The 21,803-nt window shown below is 36.1% G+C and overlaps 1 protein-coding gene and 1 long non-coding RNA gene across 2 annotated transcripts in view; one reads left to right on the forward strand and one right to left on the reverse strand.

Moving 5' to 3' along the window:
- LOC148910693 (uncharacterized) overlaps positions 1–7,603 on the reverse strand; it is a 12,082-nt gene extending 4,479 nt beyond the window's left edge. The window contains exon 1 of the long non-coding RNA XR_016119957.1: positions 7,205–7,603. This is a non-coding gene — a long non-coding RNA (uncharacterized LOC148910693). The remainder of the gene's footprint in view (positions 1–7,204) is intronic.
- LOC116309104 (uncharacterized) overlaps positions 5,123–21,803 on the forward strand; it is a 23,988-nt gene continuing 7,307 nt past the window's right edge. The window contains exons 1-14 of the mRNA XM_031719658.2: positions 5,123–5,344; positions 10,504–10,632; positions 10,724–10,846; positions 11,936–12,064; positions 12,996–13,118; positions 13,365–13,613; positions 14,694–14,816; positions 15,406–15,531; positions 16,382–16,504; positions 16,720–16,845; positions 17,261–17,452; positions 19,163–19,355; positions 19,484–19,890; positions 20,507–20,848. Coding sequence (XP_031575518.1) covers positions 5,269–5,344; positions 10,504–10,632; positions 10,724–10,846; positions 11,936–12,064; positions 12,996–13,118; positions 13,365–13,613; positions 14,694–14,816; positions 15,406–15,531; positions 16,382–16,504; positions 16,720–16,845; positions 17,261–17,452; positions 19,163–19,355; positions 19,484–19,890; positions 20,507–20,848 — 2,461 coding nt within the window. The 5' untranslated portion in view covers positions 5,123–5,268. The remainder of the gene's footprint in view (positions 5,345–10,503; positions 10,633–10,723; positions 10,847–11,935; positions 12,065–12,995; positions 13,119–13,364; positions 13,614–14,693; positions 14,817–15,405; positions 15,532–16,381; positions 16,505–16,719; positions 16,846–17,260; positions 17,453–19,162; positions 19,356–19,483; positions 19,891–20,506; positions 20,849–21,803) is intronic.

The following is a 21,803-nucleotide window of genomic DNA, read 5'->3' on the forward strand; positions in this document are numbered from 1 at the left end:
AGGTTACATTTATTGGAGACATGCACACTTTAATGCGCCAGCTGAATATGATTTAGAACGTTCTCGTTATCAGACAATTTGTCTCGAAGCATTGACGCATTTCATATCATTTTAAAATCTTCGTCATAATATTTTTAAGTCTTTTCAAAAAATATCGAGAAAACTATACGATCAAAGGATAATTATATCTATCGATATAGAATTCAATGTCATCTTATTTCTTACTGCGAGTGCTTGAGAAAATATTATTCGTCGAGCATGCGCAGTAAGAAATGAGGGCTATCAGTATATGACGAAATTGTGTACGATTGCGTAGCGTAACTGAGACGACGGGTGCGCGATAAAGCGATGCCGGTTATTCGTTTTAGTAATACCTGCAGGTGAGGTTGAATCAATCAGCCCGGAATTAGTTTTATAGCTACAACAACATTTGATCTCCAATATTAATGTCACTTCATTATACCCACGTAGGGGTTACATTCTAGAAAAAGATTCCATTGAAAATCCTAAATGTTTCTTTCAGTAGAGGCAAAATTATTTAAAACTTAAGTAGATTTACTGACAATGTATCTATGGCGCCAGATCATAGAGTTCGAGCCCGGGGTGGGAGATCCCTTCATCATATTTTGTCTCAGTTTGAGCTCCCGTTGAAGGGGAAGAATGGTTAGTAATCTATCATATTTTTAATGGCCTTTAATAATCTTTTTCTGCCAACTACTTGAGATCTTCAAGAGCTTTTTTCATTTTTACTCCTAAATCGAAAGGGAAATGAATTGCAATCCCATTGAACAAATGATCGCAAATAAAGCGGGGACAGTCCTAGCGCGTCTTCAACGAAAACAGGTCTGGTCAAATAAAAATGGGAGAAGAATGCCAGACTCTATAACTAATAATTCAGGGTTAGCAGCTTATCCTTGAAAAGACCTTTGATGTTTCCATATTTTAATAACCGCTGAATATTGAATATTTTTGACATTTCCAATTATTTATATCTCATAAGTTATATATATACATTTATATAATTTTATTTTTATTTCTAGCTATACAATTTATATTTATTATTCTATTATAAGTTTTAACACAGCTCTTAGGAAGAACATTTTGTATGACGAGACATCCGTGTTCAAATAAAGATTATGTATGTATATATGTATGTAAAATGGCGAGTTTCACTTCCTTCCTCGTCGTCTTTGGTTTCTTCTTCGGTTTTCGGTTAGTATGGTAACGAAGTATGGAAGATGAAATAGGAAACAAATGAAAGCCGGATGAGTGCTCAACGAATACTTCACTTTCTTGAAATTAATTCATAGTTTCTTTCATCGTGTAAAAAATGATATTGAATGTTCTCTCGTCGGCTAACAGATATTTACTATTTATGAAAAGAATTGACATATTAAAACTGAACACTGGTGCTGGCTCTACATGCAATGGCTTTTGAGTCAAGTAGCACTCTAACCATATTATAGATGGGGTGTAGTGTACTTTTGAAGTGTTTTATAATAATTCATAGCTTCTTTTGTTGTGTAAAAATGATATTGAATGTCCTCTCGTCGGCTAACAGATATTTACTATTTATGAAAAGAATTGACATTTTAAAACTGAATACTGGTGCTGGCTCTACATGCAATGGTTTTTGAGTCAAGTAGCACTCTAACCATATTTTAGATGGCGTGTAGTGTACTTTTAAAGTATGTTCTATTTACCCAATGAATTGAAATCCGTCTCAGACAAGCACTTCAATTCTAATGACATCTGACGCAAAGTATTATCTCATTTTTTATATGATTCTATTTTTACGCGGTTTTAAGACGATGGAATATGTTAAAGCTAAACATAGAAAGTAATTTTGGTATGATTACAAGTCAGTATCGATCTTGTTTCAAGAGTTAAAATTAGAAGTAAAAAAAAAAAAAAAAACAGGAATGCGGAAGACGTGTTCAATGTAAACACGGGAACTTGAATCATTGAAGCTGAAGGAAATAATAGTAACATGTGGTAGGAAGTATGAATCGTGATCACTCCAACTTTTCCCAGCTTACGTCACTATTTCCTCTTTGCTGTAATGTCTGTATTAATTCATACAACATACAGCACAGTGTTTGTAAATATTATTAGCAGTAGTTAGCACGTGGTTCAGTGGTTTAGTTTTTACTTGGATCGAATCTGAAACGCTGAGTCTTGTGGTAATTAAACGATGTGATTGGGAGATTTACGTTTTAACGCCCATTTGATTGGATAAGAACGAGCGGAAGCTATTGAAGAGCCATGACGCCGGAAGTGTTATGTGATTGGCTCGGAGGATTTTCTGAATTTTTTTGGCGACAAAAGTCCGTCCCTCTTCCCCTAGGGCAAATCCATTTATCCTGCTATGACATGCTACGATAATTGAAACCATCTTCAATATTTCAATAAGAAATGAAACGCGAACATGCGGCAAATTTACCACTGTTAATTTAGAAGATGTGAAAATCTAGTCCATAGAATATTTTTTAATTTTTCTTTCTTTCTTTCTTTCTTTCCTTTCTTTTCTTTTCTTTTATTGCAACTAGAATCACAAAAGAGGATAGAACGCTGTTGCGTGCCCATTCACACTCAATTGGAATACTTTTTGACAGTCAACTATAACTTATAATCCAAGCATGTGAGAATTACAGGCCATTTTTTTTTTTTTTTTTTTTTTTTACCAGCGCAGAACGGTTCACTACGATTTCTTCCCCAGCGAATCTAAATATTGTTTCAAGGCTGCGTCAATGCGTGGCTGGTAGTGACACGCATAAATGACGAAAGGAAGATAAAATGCGTTCGATAAATAGTACCGATTGCATCAGAAAGCCAATCACCTTTGTGAGCGGGTAGATAGATATAAGATTGATGATATATTTTGCATTATTTGTAGACACTATCTCCGGTTGATCGATAATTATTCACAATTGGCAAGATTTGATGAGGAAAGAGAGAAAAAGAGAAAGATAGACACAGGGACACACAAAAAGAAAGAACGGAAAAAATCTTACCAACATGCAGTCATAATACTAAATTTCTTTTTCACAACTATATTCCTATTTTACCAGAAAAAGATTTCACGGCTTTTTTTTTTTTTTTTTTTGATAAACGTAGTTTAATGACGGTCTCTTCTCATGCTTCTTCTTTCTCGAATTTATAAACTTAGCCTACGCACATTGTCATTATTGGCGGAAAAGATGTTTGTTCGCAAGGCTTTCGGATCAAGTTGTCTGGGGGAGCCACAGCCTAACTGATACATAGTGGGCGAATAAATCTTTAATGACCAATTGAAAGCCACTATTTAGTAAGACTTAAAATCAACCCCGTCCAATTAGCTTTGCGTAAATCTAATAAAAAGCGAAAAGTTTAGTGGTGATGATGGGCTGGTATACAATGATGACTCTGACGATGATGTAGTTCTGTGCAATTTATTAAGGTTGGACAACTTAGGGGCAGTACAGCGATGACGAAAAAGAGCGTGAACTGATAAATTGAATGAGGGATCCAGTACTATCTCTAAATACAAGAGATGGAAGAAACAAAGAGTAACAACCTATTTAACTAGGCGATATTTATGCTATATTTTGGCGACTCTGATCAGGAGTGAAAGTACCTCTTAAACAAGGGTGAGCCTTGTAGCAGTATTGGAAACCTCTTTCAAAAGAATGTTTTCTGAGTCTTTCAATTTGAAGCTGCATAAGTTGCTTGATATACTGCGAGGATTAGCTCAATTTGATACATTACGACCGCAGTAGTACAAATATATATTTCATATATTCTCATACACAATGTATAGCTTGTGCTACATCAATGAGTAATACTGTCAACAGATATCGTGGACTGAAATATGTCTAGTGTGTTAGCTTCAGTGTGTGTGTGTATGGTCTTCTCCTAGTGCTCTTCAAAGGAGGAGTGACGAGAACTGAGACTTCTCTGTTTGCTTAATTCAGGGTTTCCTACACGTTTTTAGCTATTGGGGGAGGGGGATGGAGGTTGGTCATCAATTTCTGTGCAATCTTTCATGGGTGCACCACTTTTAATCTTTTTTCCCCCACACTTTTAATCATGCATGGACTGACTTATTATCATCATCATCATCATCATCGTTATTATTATTATTATTTATTACTATTATTATTGTTATTATCATTATTATCATCATCATCACCATTATGGCAGTTGTATACTTAAGGATGCCTAGGCATAATCACATTCAGTCGGGCATGCGGGCTAGCTGTGACCGACCGCCTAAACAAAACCTATCTAGATATATTTACAATATTAAAACTGTAAATTAAGTTCTATCTACATTCATTGATAATAATTGTCGCTAGCTATTCACTATTGTCCATATATTAAATATATATAAGACTTCATTTATTATTATTATTATTATTATTATTATTATTATTAATTTTATTAAGACTTACTAACGTTTTTTTTTTTTTTTTTGTTTGCTTGCTTTTTATTTGATCAGTTAATCCCGACGGAATTTGTGCAATTTCAAATATTTACAAACCTTTTTAAACCATTCAATAATTTTAGCGTACCTATCTATTATATGGCTTGAATGATCGGCAGTTGATGATGACTCATAAAATGGCGGGAAAATTTGCAAGCCCCCTATTGGCTCTCGACGTTTTTGGTCAAATAAATTGATTTTGAAGTACAAAAAGGCGCATATTTGTTTGATTTTGCCAAGACCATTTTGGCGCAGCAAATTAACAATTGCATACAAATAACTTTTAAATGAGTAAGATATGAAAAAAGCATAAAGGTTTATCGTAAGTAAGTAAACATTAACTTACGTCAAGTTTGTACAATGTACAAAACCTCCGTTTTTTGCAGTGGATGAGATGATTTGTTCGCGGGACCATGCGAAGACTGTCGAAAACCATGAAATGGCGGGACTGCCTTTATCAGTGATTAGAATTCCCAAAATTCCACGTGGGAAGAATGCAAATATAGTGCTTAAAGCGTGGGTTCATTTTCGGAATTAACCTCTTTTGTCTACATTTCCTCTAATATCTTCAAATAGTAGTGAGAGGAAGTTGCGTCATTGGTTCGCGCCAACAAGTAGAACATGCTTTGCGGTCGCTTGTCAACAAAAACGCTTCGCTTGAATGAATCCAACTAGAAGAGGAGGCGAGACTACAACAACAAAGAACCGGTAAAACACTGCCACCTTAGAATCAAGTCAAAACCTGAAAGAAACTTAATTTCATTTGAACTACTTTACCTAGAATTTCATATTCAAAGGCCGTCATGAAGGTCTTAGGGGTAATTCTTGCGATGATTTTTCTCCTGAACGTATATACTAGTAGTACAACGAATGCCGCCGGTAAGTCCAGTGAGTACAAGTAACTAACGAACACGTGTTTTCGACTTGAACTCATGTGCACTGCTATGATACCAACGAAAAGTTCGAAATTTAGATTTTGAACCACTCAATCTATGATATTTTCTTTACGCATAGTATTTTCCATCGACGCGAAGCCGTTTTTAGACATTTCTGGAAAGCCGCCAACATAGTATTTACACGGCGACTATTTGTAGTAAATCAGTGAGAGCATCAAATATCATCTTTCATGTTGGGAAGATAATTTTTACTTTCCTTTCTCATGTTTTTCGTCTTTTTTTAGGAAATCCATTCTTGCGTATGCTTTGAAATATTTATTTTAAATATTCGATTAAATGTGTGTGGGAAAATTCTATCGTGTCTGAGATCTGTTTTACGCGTTGTTTCTTCTGTCGTGGCTCTTTCAAACAAAACTAAACTAAAAGAATATTCTTTCGATATCTGAACTTTACTTTCGTAAAATATACGTATTCCTTGAAATTTTTATAAGCTGGAGTAATTATTTTAGTAGCTTTTCTTACACATGTCTGTATTTTACGATTTGAATATTTTCATTAATTTGGCGCTTGATGATGCAATAAGCTTTATAGTGATGGTTAAGCTTTATTTCGTTTATGAATTTATTTCCCGCCTTTGCAGAATCATTTGAAAATTCTTTGTAAAAACAAGAACATGAATAAGAAAAATTGAAAACACGCTTTTACTAAGTTTTCATTCTGATTTTGACTACGATTTATTCGATACACCGCACCGGCCGTGGCGTGCCACTAGGAATATACTAGGTGTATTCAGTTTTACGTCAAATCAACACCCACACTCTAGCAACTATCCATTATAACTACGTAGGATTTGGATGTTTTCATGACATTTTTATTTCCTTAGAAACTCGGATCTGGTATAGTTCTCTAAGTCTAAGTAAGTTTGCACGTTCTAGGAACAATTCAGTACCCGATCAGTCATTTACCTGTTTTCTTTTCACATGGTCTAGTACTTTAGTTTGTGTACTCCACGAGACATTTTAATTATACATAGCTTTATCGAAACAATTTGTCTGAAGCAGAAATGAAGACAAAACCATGTGCTTTTAGCATGAATTAAACATCGCAAGCGATTTCTACTACGCATCTTTCGAAAATGTTAAAATCTACTATCGCATCTTTACTTGTCGTTGGCACGGAAAAATCTAAAGAATCTCAGAGTTTACGTTAGTTTTAAAAATATCTCTTATTTTATGATTAATATTCTATCAATAATAATAGCAACAAGATATTGTCGCAGTAGACCAGAAAAAAAGAAAAGAAAAAAAGAAAAAAACCCCAGAAAAGTCGAACAACTGCGCTAGTAGCGTTAATTCCTCTTCGCATGTCAAACAATAACCATCAAAGTAAATGACAAAAAACAAAAGGTAGTACAACATTAATATGAATGTGTTTTGCGTGGCTGTGCACGGAATAATAATTCGAAAAGAAATGTTTCAGTTTGGAGTAGTCTCGTGGTTTCCTTTGAAGAAGGAAGTTCAAAATCCGTCTTTAAATTGGTAGTAATAATGAGGGATCCAGGGGGAGAACCGGCATATCGAATTCACGGAATCAACGGAATCAACGGAATCAACGGAATCTCTTTGAAACATATGGAAGTCAAACATCATTAAAATAAAGACAAATCAAATTAAAAGAAAAAGTTAAGAACTTCGTGCTCGGTCGTCCTCTAAGAAAAAAATTATATAAAACAACTCGATCGGAAACCCTATTATTAGTATTATTATGATTTATCTACATAGAATGATTACCCAGGAAACAATGACATGTCAAAAACATAACTTTAGTCCAAATCATAGCTAACCTTGAAAGAATCTGTTCATGGATCCAGCAAAACATTGCACATTTTTCCATCGTTTTATGACAAGTTGGACGCCATTTTGTAAGCACAGGTAGCCCAATTCTTCTTTATGTCTATGGGCTTCCTGTGTTTGAAAATTGGGCTACCTGTGCTTACAAAATGGCGTCCAACTTGTCATAAAACGATGGAAAAATGTGCAATGTTTTGCTGGATCCATGAACAGATTCTTTCAAGGTTAGCTATGATTTGGACTAAAGTTATGTTTTTGACATGTCATTGTTTCCTGGGTAATCATTCTATGTAGATAAATCATAATAATATTAATAATAGGGTTTCCGATCGAGTTGTTTTATATAATTTTTTTCTTAGAGGACGACCGAGCACGAAGTTCTTAACTTTTTCTTTTAATTTGATTTGTCTTTATTTTAATGATGTTTGACTTCCATATGTTTCAAAGAGATTCCGTTGATTCCGTTGATTCCATGAATTCGATATGCCGGGGGAGAACCATGTCATACCAGAGATACAATTGATTGTTTTATTCTAGAACCTGGTTTTCAACAGGTTTAAAGTAAATTATATATATTTTTTGTAGAAATCCATTTATAATATGTAAATGACCAGAGGGGATGATAAATGTGGTGGTGGTCGTTGGTTTTGCTTTCACAGTATGTTTGGACCCCTTCATTCATTTTTGAAAAAATTCCTGGATCCGCTCCCTTGATTAAATTATGTCATTATTAATGTATAAAGTATATGGACCCCCACCTGGAAAAACGGTTTGAACTTTAACCAGTATGGTGAATAGTTTTGACAGGTTCAATATTACTTCATCTACAAAGATCTATGCTAGTAAGGTTATTGACTTGTAGCATTTTCAAGAAATGTAAGCAAACTGTGGCCTCAGTGAGAAATACTGTGCAACTTCCAACTTGTCCCTTCTATTATCTTTTTATAGACCTAATTTTATAGTTTCATGGTTTGGTCCTTCAACAATACCCTTAAACAATTAAGTCAATGAATTCACCTTTTCGGTGCTAGCTTGGATTGTGTTATGGTCACCAAAAAGATCAGACATCGTTCTCAGATTTCCATACAAATTCACTGACTTTAAAGAGAAAATTTAGGTAGCTGATTTCTTTAGTTAGCTATCTTAACAGCAGTTAGAAAAGCTTTAATCAAGCTAGAGAAAACGATCATTTACTTGTATTTAGAGAACTATGACTAAACTTAACCAAGTAGATAGTTCATTTAGAATCAGTGCATAGAGAAATTCGAGAACAATGTCCGAACTTTTTGGTGACCCTAACACAATCAAAAACAATTAATACCCCATGACGGCTAGTGCCGAAAAGGTGAAATGTAGTTTGTGTTTTTGAAATTAGTCAAAATATAGTCCTTTCTAGTAGCAAGTCTACAAAATAAGCAGATCTACTTATTCAGATTAAGCTATTTTTGCTTTCTTGTGATCGATACATATTATCTTAGGCTAATTAGTTTAGTTAATTTTAAACTTAGATGTAGGCCTAAATACTTTAATAGTTTATCTCCTTTTCTTGGTTTGAAATGTGTAGATAATTACCCCTGCGTGCTAAGGTATAATAATGTGATAATCTTTTAAGTGATATGCTGTTACCGTAATTAATTAGTCACTTCAGTGCATGACAGTGCAGGTATAATTATAGACACCAATTTGGAGGCATTCTCTGATATTGTACTTCTACAACGTACTTTTCCCAGACTGATCTAGTTTTGAATTTTCTCAGTTGCTGAGAGTTTTAAAGTTTTAATAAGCCCACTTCGATTCTGACACCATAAGTATTCAGTCGTTTGATAAAAAGCTTAAAGTAATTCCCAGAAGCAAAATATAAATGTTGCCACCAATTGCTCTATTTCACTATGACGTCACATCAAAACAATCTATTGTTTAAAAGCAATTATAGGATCATGTTTGTCGGACGGGGTCATTATCAGCGCTAATTCACTGAAAATAATCTAAAACGCGTATGAATCCACGAAGAGAAGTAGAATAGTCAGCAAATGCTCAGAATATTTTAAAGTACATATTAACACATATTATACCTGAAGCAACTTTTGTTGAATTTTCTATTGGATTTGGCAATTTTATCCCCACATAAACAAGCAGACGTGACGTCATAGTGAAATAGGGCAATTCTATGTAGAATTAATTTATATGTTTTCAATAAAGGGCATCAGAATTTCAAAATGCTTTCTTGAAAAAGTGTGCATGTTTTACTTGCCACATGCTATGTATATTAATTTAAAAAATTGTTGTTTCAGCAACACTTGCTTAATATCATTACTAGCTGTCATAATGATTAAGTGGCATTAAGATTATAGATTGTAGCTTAGCTTAGTTAATTAAATTTAGAATATGCTAAAAAATCAGAAAGTCAGATATCAAAAATATTGGTTATATGCTCCTTTATAATCATAGCAGCTTAAATATACTAATTATTTCTTCAGTGGGGTATAATTACATCGAGGTTAGGTACCAGAGGTTAAAGTATTACCTAACGCTTAATTATTGAGACCATATAATTATCACAATAATATTAATTACAATGCAACTAATATAACCAGCCGACCACTTAGACAGCAAGAACCAATCAACCAGTGTAGAATAAAAAAAATTCTTTCCATTACTTTGAGTATTGAAACCAATCAGAAAGCAGCAGAAAACAATATAGCCTTTTAACATATCTTTTATTCCCACGAGAAAATGGGATGGCTATCAGGGTCAAATTACAATCTTAGGTTTTGGATTGGCTCTGCTCCACTACCCAAAGTTGGAATGTATTGTTTTCATTCTACTTTTGAACTGGTTCTCTCGTCTAATCTTGTCTAACTGGTCTAACTGGTCTATAATAATTAGCCCTGGTTACAGTAGTTGCACTGTATCCTCCTTTACATAAATAAAATGATAGACAGTGTTTGTAAGATAGAAATACCTATTAACCTTTGATTATTACCTAATATAATAGTTTGATATTTTGGGTAAGTACATGAACATTTAATATGGGCAGAAATTAGGCTATTAACCTTTGATTATTACCTAATATAATAGTTTGATATTTTGGATAAGTACATGATCATTTAATATGGGCAGAAATTAGGCTTTAGAGTAAGTAAGATTTATTATAATAGTAGGTGACTGACAGATGATAATGTACTGTATAGTCTAACTGGATACCATAATAATGACTCAGTTAATCTTTTTTTTTTCCATATTAGTTAGTGATAAGCTTGTAGTTATTAATTATGTTTTTTCTCTCACATAGAATCACCATCAGCCTTCCATTGTGGTGGTGACCAATTTCAGTGTGTCGCAAATCAGACATGCATTGTAAGAAGGTGGAGATGTGATGGTGAACCAGATTGTGATGATGGGTCTGATGAAAAGGACTGTCGTAAGTATAATGCTAAACAAGTTTTGTATTCAGCTTAAAGCATGCATCAAGAGTATAACAATATTGCTAACGATTATATTCTGTATTTTAGCTCCAAGAACATGCCATTCAGATCAATTTCGCTGTACAAATGGTAAATGTATTCAAAAGTCCTGGGTTTGTGACAGAGAAGATGACTGCAAGGATGGTACAGCATCAGATGAGCAAAATTGTGGTCAGTAGATCTGTTCAAGTAATACATCAAATAATTATTCAATCAGAGCAGTGAATGGACATTTAATATGTAATAATCACAGCTGTGATTAGATTACAATGCATGATTACATCATATTACATCGTACATTTTAAATATCACGTATCACCACGTGTATGAGAAGTCTCAATAAACGGCAGTGCATTGTTTTCTAGTTGAGCTAGTGGCTCATTTTTTACCTGACTTGAAGTTCAGTGAAAAGGCCCAATTGGCACTCTTCTTCAGTCGTTTCATACCTGGGGGGGGGGGGGGGTACTCTGCCAGAATTTGGGTAGGGTTGTTCTGCTGGGGTTCTGAAAGGGGTACCCTGTTTATGACAAAAAAACTCAAATTTGTAGACACTGTTTATGATAAAAGATATAATTTATTGCACTGAGTTCCTGTTTCAATTATCATGTCTTCTCGCGTATCGTTTTATTTTTTTTTACGGCCATAATAACCAGTTTTGGTCAATACGAAAGTAGAAACACTGAATATGACAGGAAGCTCAGGAAGAATTTGGAACTTGAGTGAAATTGCATACCCTGCTTATGAAAAGAAGCTCGAAAAACCATACCCTGTTCAGCGGATCATCCCCGTATAGTCCATATATAATGGTACCCCCCCCCCCCCCCCCCGGGTTTCATACTAGGCTCTGATGAATTACAATTAACAAAACTTAGCCACTAAAGAGTAACTATACCAAATGGTTAAATAGGTGAATTCATTATAACATAATAGAAATTAATACTATAAATCGACAACTATATATAGCCTTCATACATTTATTTGGGTAAAATGTCTATGTATATTCTAATACTTGATACCGAATTTAAGAAGTCTGTCTGTCTGTCTGTACTTAAAAATAGCAGGCTTATTTATATGTAATTAAGATTCCTTTAGTGCTGGCTCAGAGTTAAAAATTTTGTGGAGCATAAAATGGGATGGTGGGGTCAGGGCTTGACTAATTGGGTCATACAAAATGTAATAAGTTAATATGATGGACATTTATTTTGAAAAATTCTAATCTTATTTAAGATTGAATTGCTGTATGTCTTGTTGTGTTTGTAGGAAACATAACTTGTGGACCAAATGAATTTGCCTGTGCAAACAAAAACTGTGTAGTAGCATTATGGAAATGTGACAAGCATGACGACTGTGGAGATAATTCTGACGAAGACCCAAAGATTTGCAATACCCGTAAGTTCACTTGAAAATATCACTGAATAGGAATTGAAAATGCCATTGGCAATTCTTGATTTTTTGCTGTGGCTTGAAAGTTTCATGCATGAAACTTGACATTATTAGCCCAGGGGGTGTACTCGGGTGGGTAACATGATGGGGAGGCCCGACATTTTTTTGGGTTGACAATTTCCGTTCCCAGTATTTTTTTGGGTCAAGAGACCAGCCACATATTATTTTAGGTCTCGAAATGAAACCTGCATTTTTTTGGGTTGTCACATCTCTGAGTTCGATTTTTGTATCCGAAAAATTTTTGTTTTATTTTATTTTTTTCAGCAAGGCGTGAGTTCCATAAACTGAATTTTGAAGTATTTTAGTCTTGTATTTTTTTTGGATCAGAAATTTGGATGCTATGTATTTTTTTGGGTGTAAAATTTCAGGTTTGAGTATTTTTTGGGTTGCAATATGAAGCCCCGTCAGACCCCCCCCCCCCCCCATCATGTTACCCACCCAAGTACACCCCCTGGGATTATTAGTTTCTAAAGTTTCTCTTTTTGCTAAAACGTTGGCGCTTTTTACTTATGCTTGACTCACTTGAGAGTATGATTGAGAGTATAATCTTTTTCATATCCATTGTCTTTGCAACATAATTATTACCCTTTCCTTGGCATCTTTTATTCCAAGACTAGTTGACATTTGAAGTCCAGGCTTTGGGGAAACAATAGCATAATCGTAATTATTCTTTTGTTTCCCCATAGTCTCTACTCGCACTATTTTGTGCTTGGTTACTCAATTTCAATCAGAATATCTAAAGTTTGCTATCAGCTTCTTTTTGTTTTTTTTTTTTTGGTTTTTTGTTTTGTTTTGAAAAGGGATCTACATCAAATAGGAACACACTAAAGAAGATATGTTTCTGTTAGTTCATGATAGTAACTCATTTTTTTTGTAGATGTGCATACATGTTCACCGAGTCAATTTACCTGCAGTAGTGGCCAATGTATTTCATCCAGATGGGTGTGTGATGGTGATAATGATTGTCCTGATGGAAGTGATGAGAACCCCAGCCAATGCTGTAAGTGAACATTTTTTCTTTACCTCTCTAGAAGGCTGGCATGTACTCCATAACTTATTTCCTTCCTTTACTGCATTCGTCTATTCCTTAATTACCTTCTCCCCTCTCTTCCTCTCTCTCTCCCAACTTCCTTCATTCCTTCCCTTTATCATTTCTTTTTCATTCCTTCCCTCCCTTTCCTTCTTCCTCCCATCCTTCTAAACTAAGTCCAACAGCACAAAATATTCTTGATATTGAATTCCTTAGCTGCTAAGACTTGTCCCCCAAATGAGTACACATGTCAAGGATTATCTAAGAAATGTATCCGGTCGTCATGGCGATGTGACGGCGATCGCGACTGCCCGGATGGCGATGACGAAACTAGTTGCCCTCCAGTTTCACTCAAAACGTGTGCAAGTGGGATGTTCAAGTGTAAGAACAAGGAATGCATCCTGGGACACTGGCGATGTGATGGAGAGGATGACTGTTCTGATGGCAGCGATGAATTAAACTGCCGTAAGTATTGGATCTAGGAATAGGGATAGTTCACTTGGTTAGTGCACAACATTCGGAGACAGAGGCCCAAGGTTGAATCCCCAGGATCTCCATGTCTGTTTGGACTCCTCCCAGGGTTTTCAATAGAAGCCGGCAACCGGCAGATTCCGCCGTCTACTCTTGCTAATTCGGCCGCCTACTCAGGCACTTCACAATGTAATTGTAAATCTTGATTTAAGTGCTTTATCTTTAAAATAAATTTTAACCCAATCTTTGTTGCTGTACTATGAAAACTGCAACGCAATCGAAACTTCGTTGTCCGCCATCTATCATTTTTGTGAGAAGAGTGAGACTGGTGACAAGTATGCCTCGTATACAACCTCAGTTTGCCGCCTATTTTAATTTCATAACCGCCTACCAAAAATTTTATTGACAACTCTGCTCTCTAATCAGGTCTAGAGTTAAATACCCGTTATAAGTAGAACTGATAGTTGAGGGAGTGAAAGGGAGCACTGACATGCAAACGCTTTAACACGAGCCCTTAGCTCTGAAGAATAGGGTCACCACTCTCTGCAGTCTGAAATAAATTACCTTTACCCCTTACATTTTATCTATTTACACGGCCGATTTTTGCAGCAATTTGCGATGTTTGAAAATATAATAAATTTTGCCTTATAGGTTGCTATCAATAGACGTCACTTCCGGTAATAGCTCTTTTTTGATGGCTTATAGAATCCTGGAGGTTGTTTTGATCTCTTTTTTTTTTTTTCTGGTTTGATGTCGTGAAAATAGTCAAATACAATAGTTTGAGGACTTATTTTGATATGTTTTGACTTAGCATCCGCTAGTTGCCCCCCAGTCAACCGCTTGTTTGCCCCCCAGTCAACTCCAAAAAGTCACGTGATTGATAGTAAGCAATACTTCTAAAGAGATCTTTATCTAGGTAATCTCGATGCCCAAAATATCAATCCTTTACAATTCTTGACCACCTCAAACTGCTGCAAAAATCGCAAGTTTATAAGGACCTGATGAAAAAATATATCTAAGAGTTCTAACGACCCACGTGGTCTAAGATTGAGATTTCCTCTGCTCTTTTTCCAGATATTTCCAATTGTACTAGCTCCCAGTTCGCTTGCTCAAGTGGTCGCATCAAGTGTATTGAAAGTAGAAAACGTTGTGATGGAAGACGTGATTGTTCAGATGGATCTGATGAGCAGCGATGTGGTGAGTACATGTGTAAACAGACTGTTAGAAAATAAATCATTTTAAAAAATTCACTAAGAATAATCCAGTTTCGAAATCTTTGTTGCTCGATTTTGTGTAGAATATTCACGTGTTCCTTTTAAGATCTGTAGATTTTCCTATTGTTTGAATTGTTGAAGTTGTTCGTTCTTTACTTTGTCGTTGGTATTCCTGGAAGTGGAAACTTTGAAGCTGAAACTAGGCGAACCCTGAGTAAGGCCCCGTCCACACTATTCCGGATAATTTGAATCAGAATTTTTATTTATTCGTTTAGGCCTACCGTCCACACTAGTCCGGGCGAATCCGGAACAATTCTTCACCGAAAACGAATTTTCGAAATGAAACCGAATAAATAAAAATTCGGATTCAAATTTATCCGGCATAGTGTGCACGGGGCCTAAATGAGTTTTTTATCAAGGTTAAACATGCAGTATTTTACGAATTCGAAAAAGGTCTATTCACGAAGATAGAATAAGAGGACACACTGTTAAAATACACCATTTCCTTGTAAGTTCATTATTTATATCATTCTTAACCATATAACTCAACAGTATTATGGTTGTTCTTACAGCTCCATCAGTGCCATGTACGCCAGACCAGTTTGAATGCGGCTTGACATCGGTCTGTATTCCAAAAGACCAGGTGTGTGATGGCAATAATGACTGTCCTAACGCGGAGGACGAGCCCATGCGGTGTAGTAAGTAATTGAATCTTTTTTACTAACAGTAGTTTTTGCATGAATAAGTATAGGTAATAGGACTATACATGCTGTCCAATTTAGAAACAATTGGACGAAAAAAATTCCGAGGACTGACAAAATTGTAAGAGGCCGATAGGCCGAGTCCAAGTCGGCAGTCGGAGGAATATTTTGAACTCAATTATTTCCAAATTGGACCGACATTTAATAGTCCAATTACAGATTGATTATATCATCCCAAACTATGCAAGACTGATTCCATAAGTCATAGTTTTCCCTCGAAAGAATGCGAATGGAAACGTTCAATTAATCTTTAATTTGGACAGGAAAGAGAATTAAAAAATAATACAATAGTTGCTTATATGGGATTATAGAGTGATGATACAAAAACAGTGTTACGGTACCGACTTGCAGGGCGTAATAAGGTACTACATGCCGTAACATTGAGATGGCTTTCGCATCTTCTCATGTGAATTATAGCCAATCACAATGCGTAGCTATACGACTTAGGAAAAGACGGTGCGACTATACGGGATACGGGAACACCGTTCCGGGTACGTGTTGTAAATGAAAAGTAGGACAACAGAAAACCCGGTAATGTTTCAAATATAAGTTGTTTTTGTATGATATTCCCACGTGATACTTCAGTTTCGAATTCTCTGTTGAACAGGGCTAGCCTCGATTTCGTATAGGTCCGTGGAATTTCAAAGTGTTTGCATTGTTGAAGTTGTGCATTCTTTACTTTACCGTTGGCATTTGTGAATATTTAGACACTGATATGAGGTTAACTCTGAGTAAGTGAGTTCGTAATCAACTTGACTAATTCGAAAACGATCTAATCTTTTTACAGATATCAACGAATGTCTTGACAGTAACGGTCACTGTGATCATTTCTGTCATGACCTTAATATTGGTTACAACTGCAGCTGTAGAGAGGGCTATCAGCTTCAGTCCAATGGTCGCGTATGTGAAGGTATTGTCAAGAACCACTTTATTTTATAGCTTAGATAGTAGTACGCGCAGATACGTCACTTCCTGCGTGTGTTTTTGTTGTTGTTGTTGGTTTTGTTGTTGACAAACGTGGGAAGTCTTATCTTGAATGAATGGGCAGCACGAAAGGTGTTCACCGCAGCCTGGAGTTTGTCTTTCACGGCAACCAATGGTCTCTCTTTGTTCCTTTCTTCACAGACATCAACGAGTGCTTGGAGTATGGTAAATGTAGTCATTTATGTGAGAACACTAAAGGAAGTCACAAGTGTGTCTGCCAGCCAGGCCATTTGTTGGAACCAGACCGTAGAACTTGTAGAGCCACAGGTGGGTATCTCAACAATAGAGGCTTTGCACCATTACGTGGAGGCAGCCATGACAGGATTCTCAACAGTGGAGTAGTTTCCCCCGAAAACGGAATTCTTTCTCATGTACGGTCATGGCTGCAATCACGTGGTGGTGCTGCCTCCATGTGTCATCTCTCTATCTATGGACAATTTTAACTCATTATTAGCTTTTATCAAAATTTCTTCCTTCCTTCCTTCCTTCCTTCCTTCCTTCCTTCCTTCCTTCCTTCCTTTTCGTTGTTTTTTGAGCTCTTGAGCCCCACCCCCACTTCAACTTCTATCTGTTTTTATATTTCCTTCATAACTTTCAAATATCTGTGTTTTGGTTGAGTTGATTACGAATTTACTAGTACACTTTTAAATTGATCTAAGTTATAAGTTTTCTATCTCCTCAGGTCCTGAACCATCTCTCATGTATTCATCAGTGACCAGTGTTCGTAAAATGACTCTTGATGGTTCGTCAGCTTACAGTGTTATCACCAACAGAAAGGGCGTTGTCGGTTTGGACCTTGACTTCAAGACAGGCAAAATTTTTTGGACGGATACAAAAGCGAAAAAAATCCACCGAGCAAATTTTGATGGAACAGGTAGGTGGTTTGGTCAGAAAAAGTCCTTTTTAATGAGACGGCGGCCATCTTGAATTATTGGATGCCGATGGGGTAAGCGTAAAAAAAAAATGTGCAGTTTATAAATTTTCCAATAGTTGCCCCCTCGTTTAAATTAATGTCTTGATTAAAACAATAGAATTCAAGATGGCCGCCGTATCGGTGAAAAGGTCTATCAAGATATATGGGGATTTTAAAGATGCACTTCTTAAGGTGACTGCCTACTTTTGGAAAAAATATTAAGCTTTTTTTAAAACTTTGATTATCCGAAATGAAGTGATAAAAATAAAAGATTCGTATAGGAAATCGCACGATCTTCTCGTACAATTTGGAAATTAATAGACACTCGTAATGTTTTGAAAGTTCTTTAATTGCACTCGCCTAAAGGCTCGTGCAAAAGACCTTTCCCGAATTCGCTTGGATGACCACGAAACAATGGCTTGAAGTCGAGACTGAACTTGATTCTTTTATTCATCAAGTTGAACCTCGACTTGAAACCATTGTTTCGTGGTCATCCAAGCGAATTCGGGAAAGGTCTTTTGCACGAGCCTTTAGGCGAGTGCAATTAAAGAACTTTCAAAACATTACGAGTGTTCCAAATTGTACGAGAAGATCGTGCGATTTTTTGTTTATAGTTCACTCAACAAAATTTCAGTAAAAAATGCGAAGCGACGCCGTTCATCTTTGTCTATTTGGCGGCCGATTTTCAGTCCATCGCGCAACTGAAATGCATAAACAAGATGAGTTCTTACGGCTTTAAAATTTTATTTATATGTTTTTTAAGTACAAAATGATAGAAAATAATTGTTTTGACATTGTTTTGGCCGTGTTGCTATAGCGACTTAATTCGGTACTCCTACGGAGTACAATTAACGCTATAATTGTACTCCTCTCGACCAATCAGAGTCGAGTAATTTTGTTGAGTGTACTATAAATACGGTAATAGTTATTTCCAGACTGTATTATTGCACGAATGAGGGCTAGTCAATCATTCTACAATAATACGTGGATATTTTCGACAAAAAGACAAAGAGATACATTGATTTGTCATATTTTGTAGTTTAGGTGCTCTTATAAAATCTCATAAAGTCGAACAAAATTCCCAAAAATCTATCAAAAATCTATTTTTTCATGTGTTAGAATATTTAACTTTTTCTAAAATGTTGATATAACTTAGATTTTTAGGAGTTCATTCAAATAAGCTATTAAAAAATAGAGTCCCGTGGAAAATCTGACGGTTTTGTCCTGTTGAAGCCCAAAACGCGTATGGTTCTTCAATAAAATCTTTTAGATTGTTCAGCCTTTTTTGAGCGCGCGCACATCGTGAGCTCAAATCGAACGTTCAAAAGTAAGTAGTCACCTTAATGAAGTAATGTTTCAAATACGAGTTGCCGTATTCTATTGGGGTTTCAAAATCCGAGTGGAATTTTGAAACCCCAATAGAATACAGTGACGAATATTTGACACGACATCTTATACTCTTTTTGTTATGTTTGTTTTTATTTCAAAGTACTAGAACTTCGAAATGGGTGCGGTCGTATTTGATGGGGGTTTCAAACTACTGCAGTTGCTGAGCTTATGGATTATTAATAAGTATAGGATATTACTTTAAAATATACTATTTCTGAAACCTGGAATAATACCTTATCCTGGAGGAGGTCTAACGAAAATTTTTAAAACTATTTCAACTAGCAATTGAAGATATCGTAAGTAACGTCAGCGTTCCAGACGCTATAGCAGTCGATTGGATTGGACGAAAGATGTACTGGACTGACGGAACGTTGAATTTTATCGAAGTGGCTGAACTTGATGGCAGTAATAGAATGGTCTTGTATTCTGAGGGACTGGATGATCCTCGTGCAATTGCTGTGGATCCATTTAGAAAGTAAGTATTCAGGTAGATTATTTACATGGTCTTCCTGTGTCAAAGGAGAGAGACACGAAATTTCCACCAGCGTCTTCTCTACTAGGCAAACTCTCTAGTATATACTTAAATATACTTGTTCGATCCAGGTACGTTTACTGGTCGGACTGGGGTTACAACGCACGTATTGAACGAGCAAGCATGGACGGTGCTGCAAGTTCCCGCCAAGTCCTCGTGAACACCAATATTGGCTGGGTTAACGGATTGACTATTGACTATAACATTGATCGAGTATTCTGGGTGGACGCAAAAGTCAAGACAATAGAGTCTATGTCGCTGGATGGCTCGGACAGGAGACTGGTAGCAAGGATTCCATCCCAACATCCCTTCGCTGTCACAGTGTTTGGCGATTACCTGTATTATACGGACTGGACGAGGAGGGCCCGGTCGATACGTAAAGTCAATAAGTTTACTGGCGGGGAGAAGAAAATCGTAATAAATCTGCTGTGGGCTCATATGGACATCAAAGCCGTTCATCCCACAAGACAACCTAATGGTTAGTGAGCTCACTGGAAACTAGAAATCATTGTGTCGAGGGAAATAGAGGGAAAAGAATATAGGAAGAGAGGAAAAGGGGAATTTACAGATTTCCAACACTAAATTGCAGTTTTATCCGACCAGACTGTTGTTACTGCTTGTTATGTCAACCCTTGCTCCTGATATATATGTGGCAGTCTTGCAATTAGTATATTAAGTAGAAGGAAACGTAACATAAATCTAGATATTGATATAGAAGAAATCACATTGCATCATTAGAGATATAAATGGTAGCTCAGTGGTTAGAGCATGGCACCAGAATCGCGTTCAAGACTCAGAATTTTTTCTGAGTCTTTCAATTTGCAGCTGCATAAGTTGCTTCAAATACTGCGAGAATCAGCTCAATTTGATACATTACAAGTACCGTAGTACAGATATGATATATTCTCATACACAGATATAAAGGATGTTAGGAAGAAAAAGAGCTCAGAAGCAATAATTTGTCAAAAGGAATTTGGGGGATTTTCTCTTTTGTCTGTGTTTTTTGTTAAGAGACAAGAATTTTGTTTTTGACTATAACGTTGACTGTGAATTACAAACTTCAATGAATTTTTGGCTGCTATTTTCCCATGCAGGAAGCAATCCATGTGCTCCCAACAATGGGGGATGTAGTCATCTGTGTCTGTTGTCTTCTGTGACTACAACCTACACCTGCAAATGTCCCACTGGAATGAACATGTCATCCAATGGCAAGACTTGTATTGGTAAACCATTTACTGGCCAACCAACTGCTTCCCCAACAACCTTAACAACTACACAAACAACAACACAAACAACAACACCTCAATCCACAACAAAATCTAACAACATTGGCAAACCGACCAAAGAATCTGTAAAACCCACGCAAAAGGGGACTGGAAATGCTACAGAAGCTGTGCCAACGACTCAAGAAAATGCAATTGCAGCCAAACGGGCAGGTAAGAACGAGACAGTGCAAAATTGAGTTGGTGTATCGGTACTGTGCTCGTCTTTCACTTCTGGCCGTCTTGGGTATTATTCCTGGACTCAGTGCCACATATGAGCAGAATATTTTGGAGGACTCGCATGATTTTTGAAAGTTTTTAGCCCAGAAGTTGTTTAAGGGTTTGATGAAATTGCTGTTAGTTTTAGTGCATTAGTACATTGAGTCTGTCATCGTTATATGAAGTCCAGTGTCGTTAGTGGAAATATTACATAGCAATTGTTATGGGATTGACCGCTCTCGGTAAGAGCTACTCGGGATCTTTATTCCACTTTCTCTTCACTCTGACTAAAACTAATTACATGAGCTCTATTTATAATAACTTCATGACATGTGTCATTCTACAATCAATATGATATCATCGCTGTGCCTTGATTGGCTAATGGAAATAGTAAATTCCTGAGTGTGATATCTTATTAAGAATAATACGAGTGAAAATCATAGAACTAAACACAACTTAAACCAAAGATAATATGTGAATATATGGTAAATGTATAGAAAGGTCTACGAGGAATAATTATAACATAAGATTTAAAAGAATAGTGGTAAAATAACTAAGCAAAGGGGTAAAGAGTGTTTAGGGTGTAACCATAGGTGTACATGCTAATGGGAGGAGCTAAGAGGTTTACTCGTAAATTCAAAGCGTACCATCATCTAAACTCGTGCGTGATGGCAGCCTTACTGAAATCTTATATCGATATTTTCAATAACTAATTGATCGTTCTTTAACTTGTTTTCATATGATAAGAAATAGTCATTAGAAAACTGATGTCTAGCTTAGTCTGTAAAAACATTAATTTTCTCTCTCATAACACAATACCTCTGCAACATCGAGGTAATATCCAATTTGATCTGCGAATTAGCCGCACCTTCTTCAATTTGATCAGCCCAGAGGTTTCAGGGTTCGATCT

This window comes from Actinia tenebrosa, unplaced genomic scaffold (assembly GCF_029948245.1).
Source record: "Actinia tenebrosa isolate PJP-AT-01 unplaced genomic scaffold, QUT_ActTen_1.0 PGA_scaffold16__25_contigs__length_10494907, whole genome shotgun sequence".
NCBI lineage: Eukaryota > Metazoa > Cnidaria > Anthozoa > Actiniaria > Actiniidae > Actinia > Actinia tenebrosa.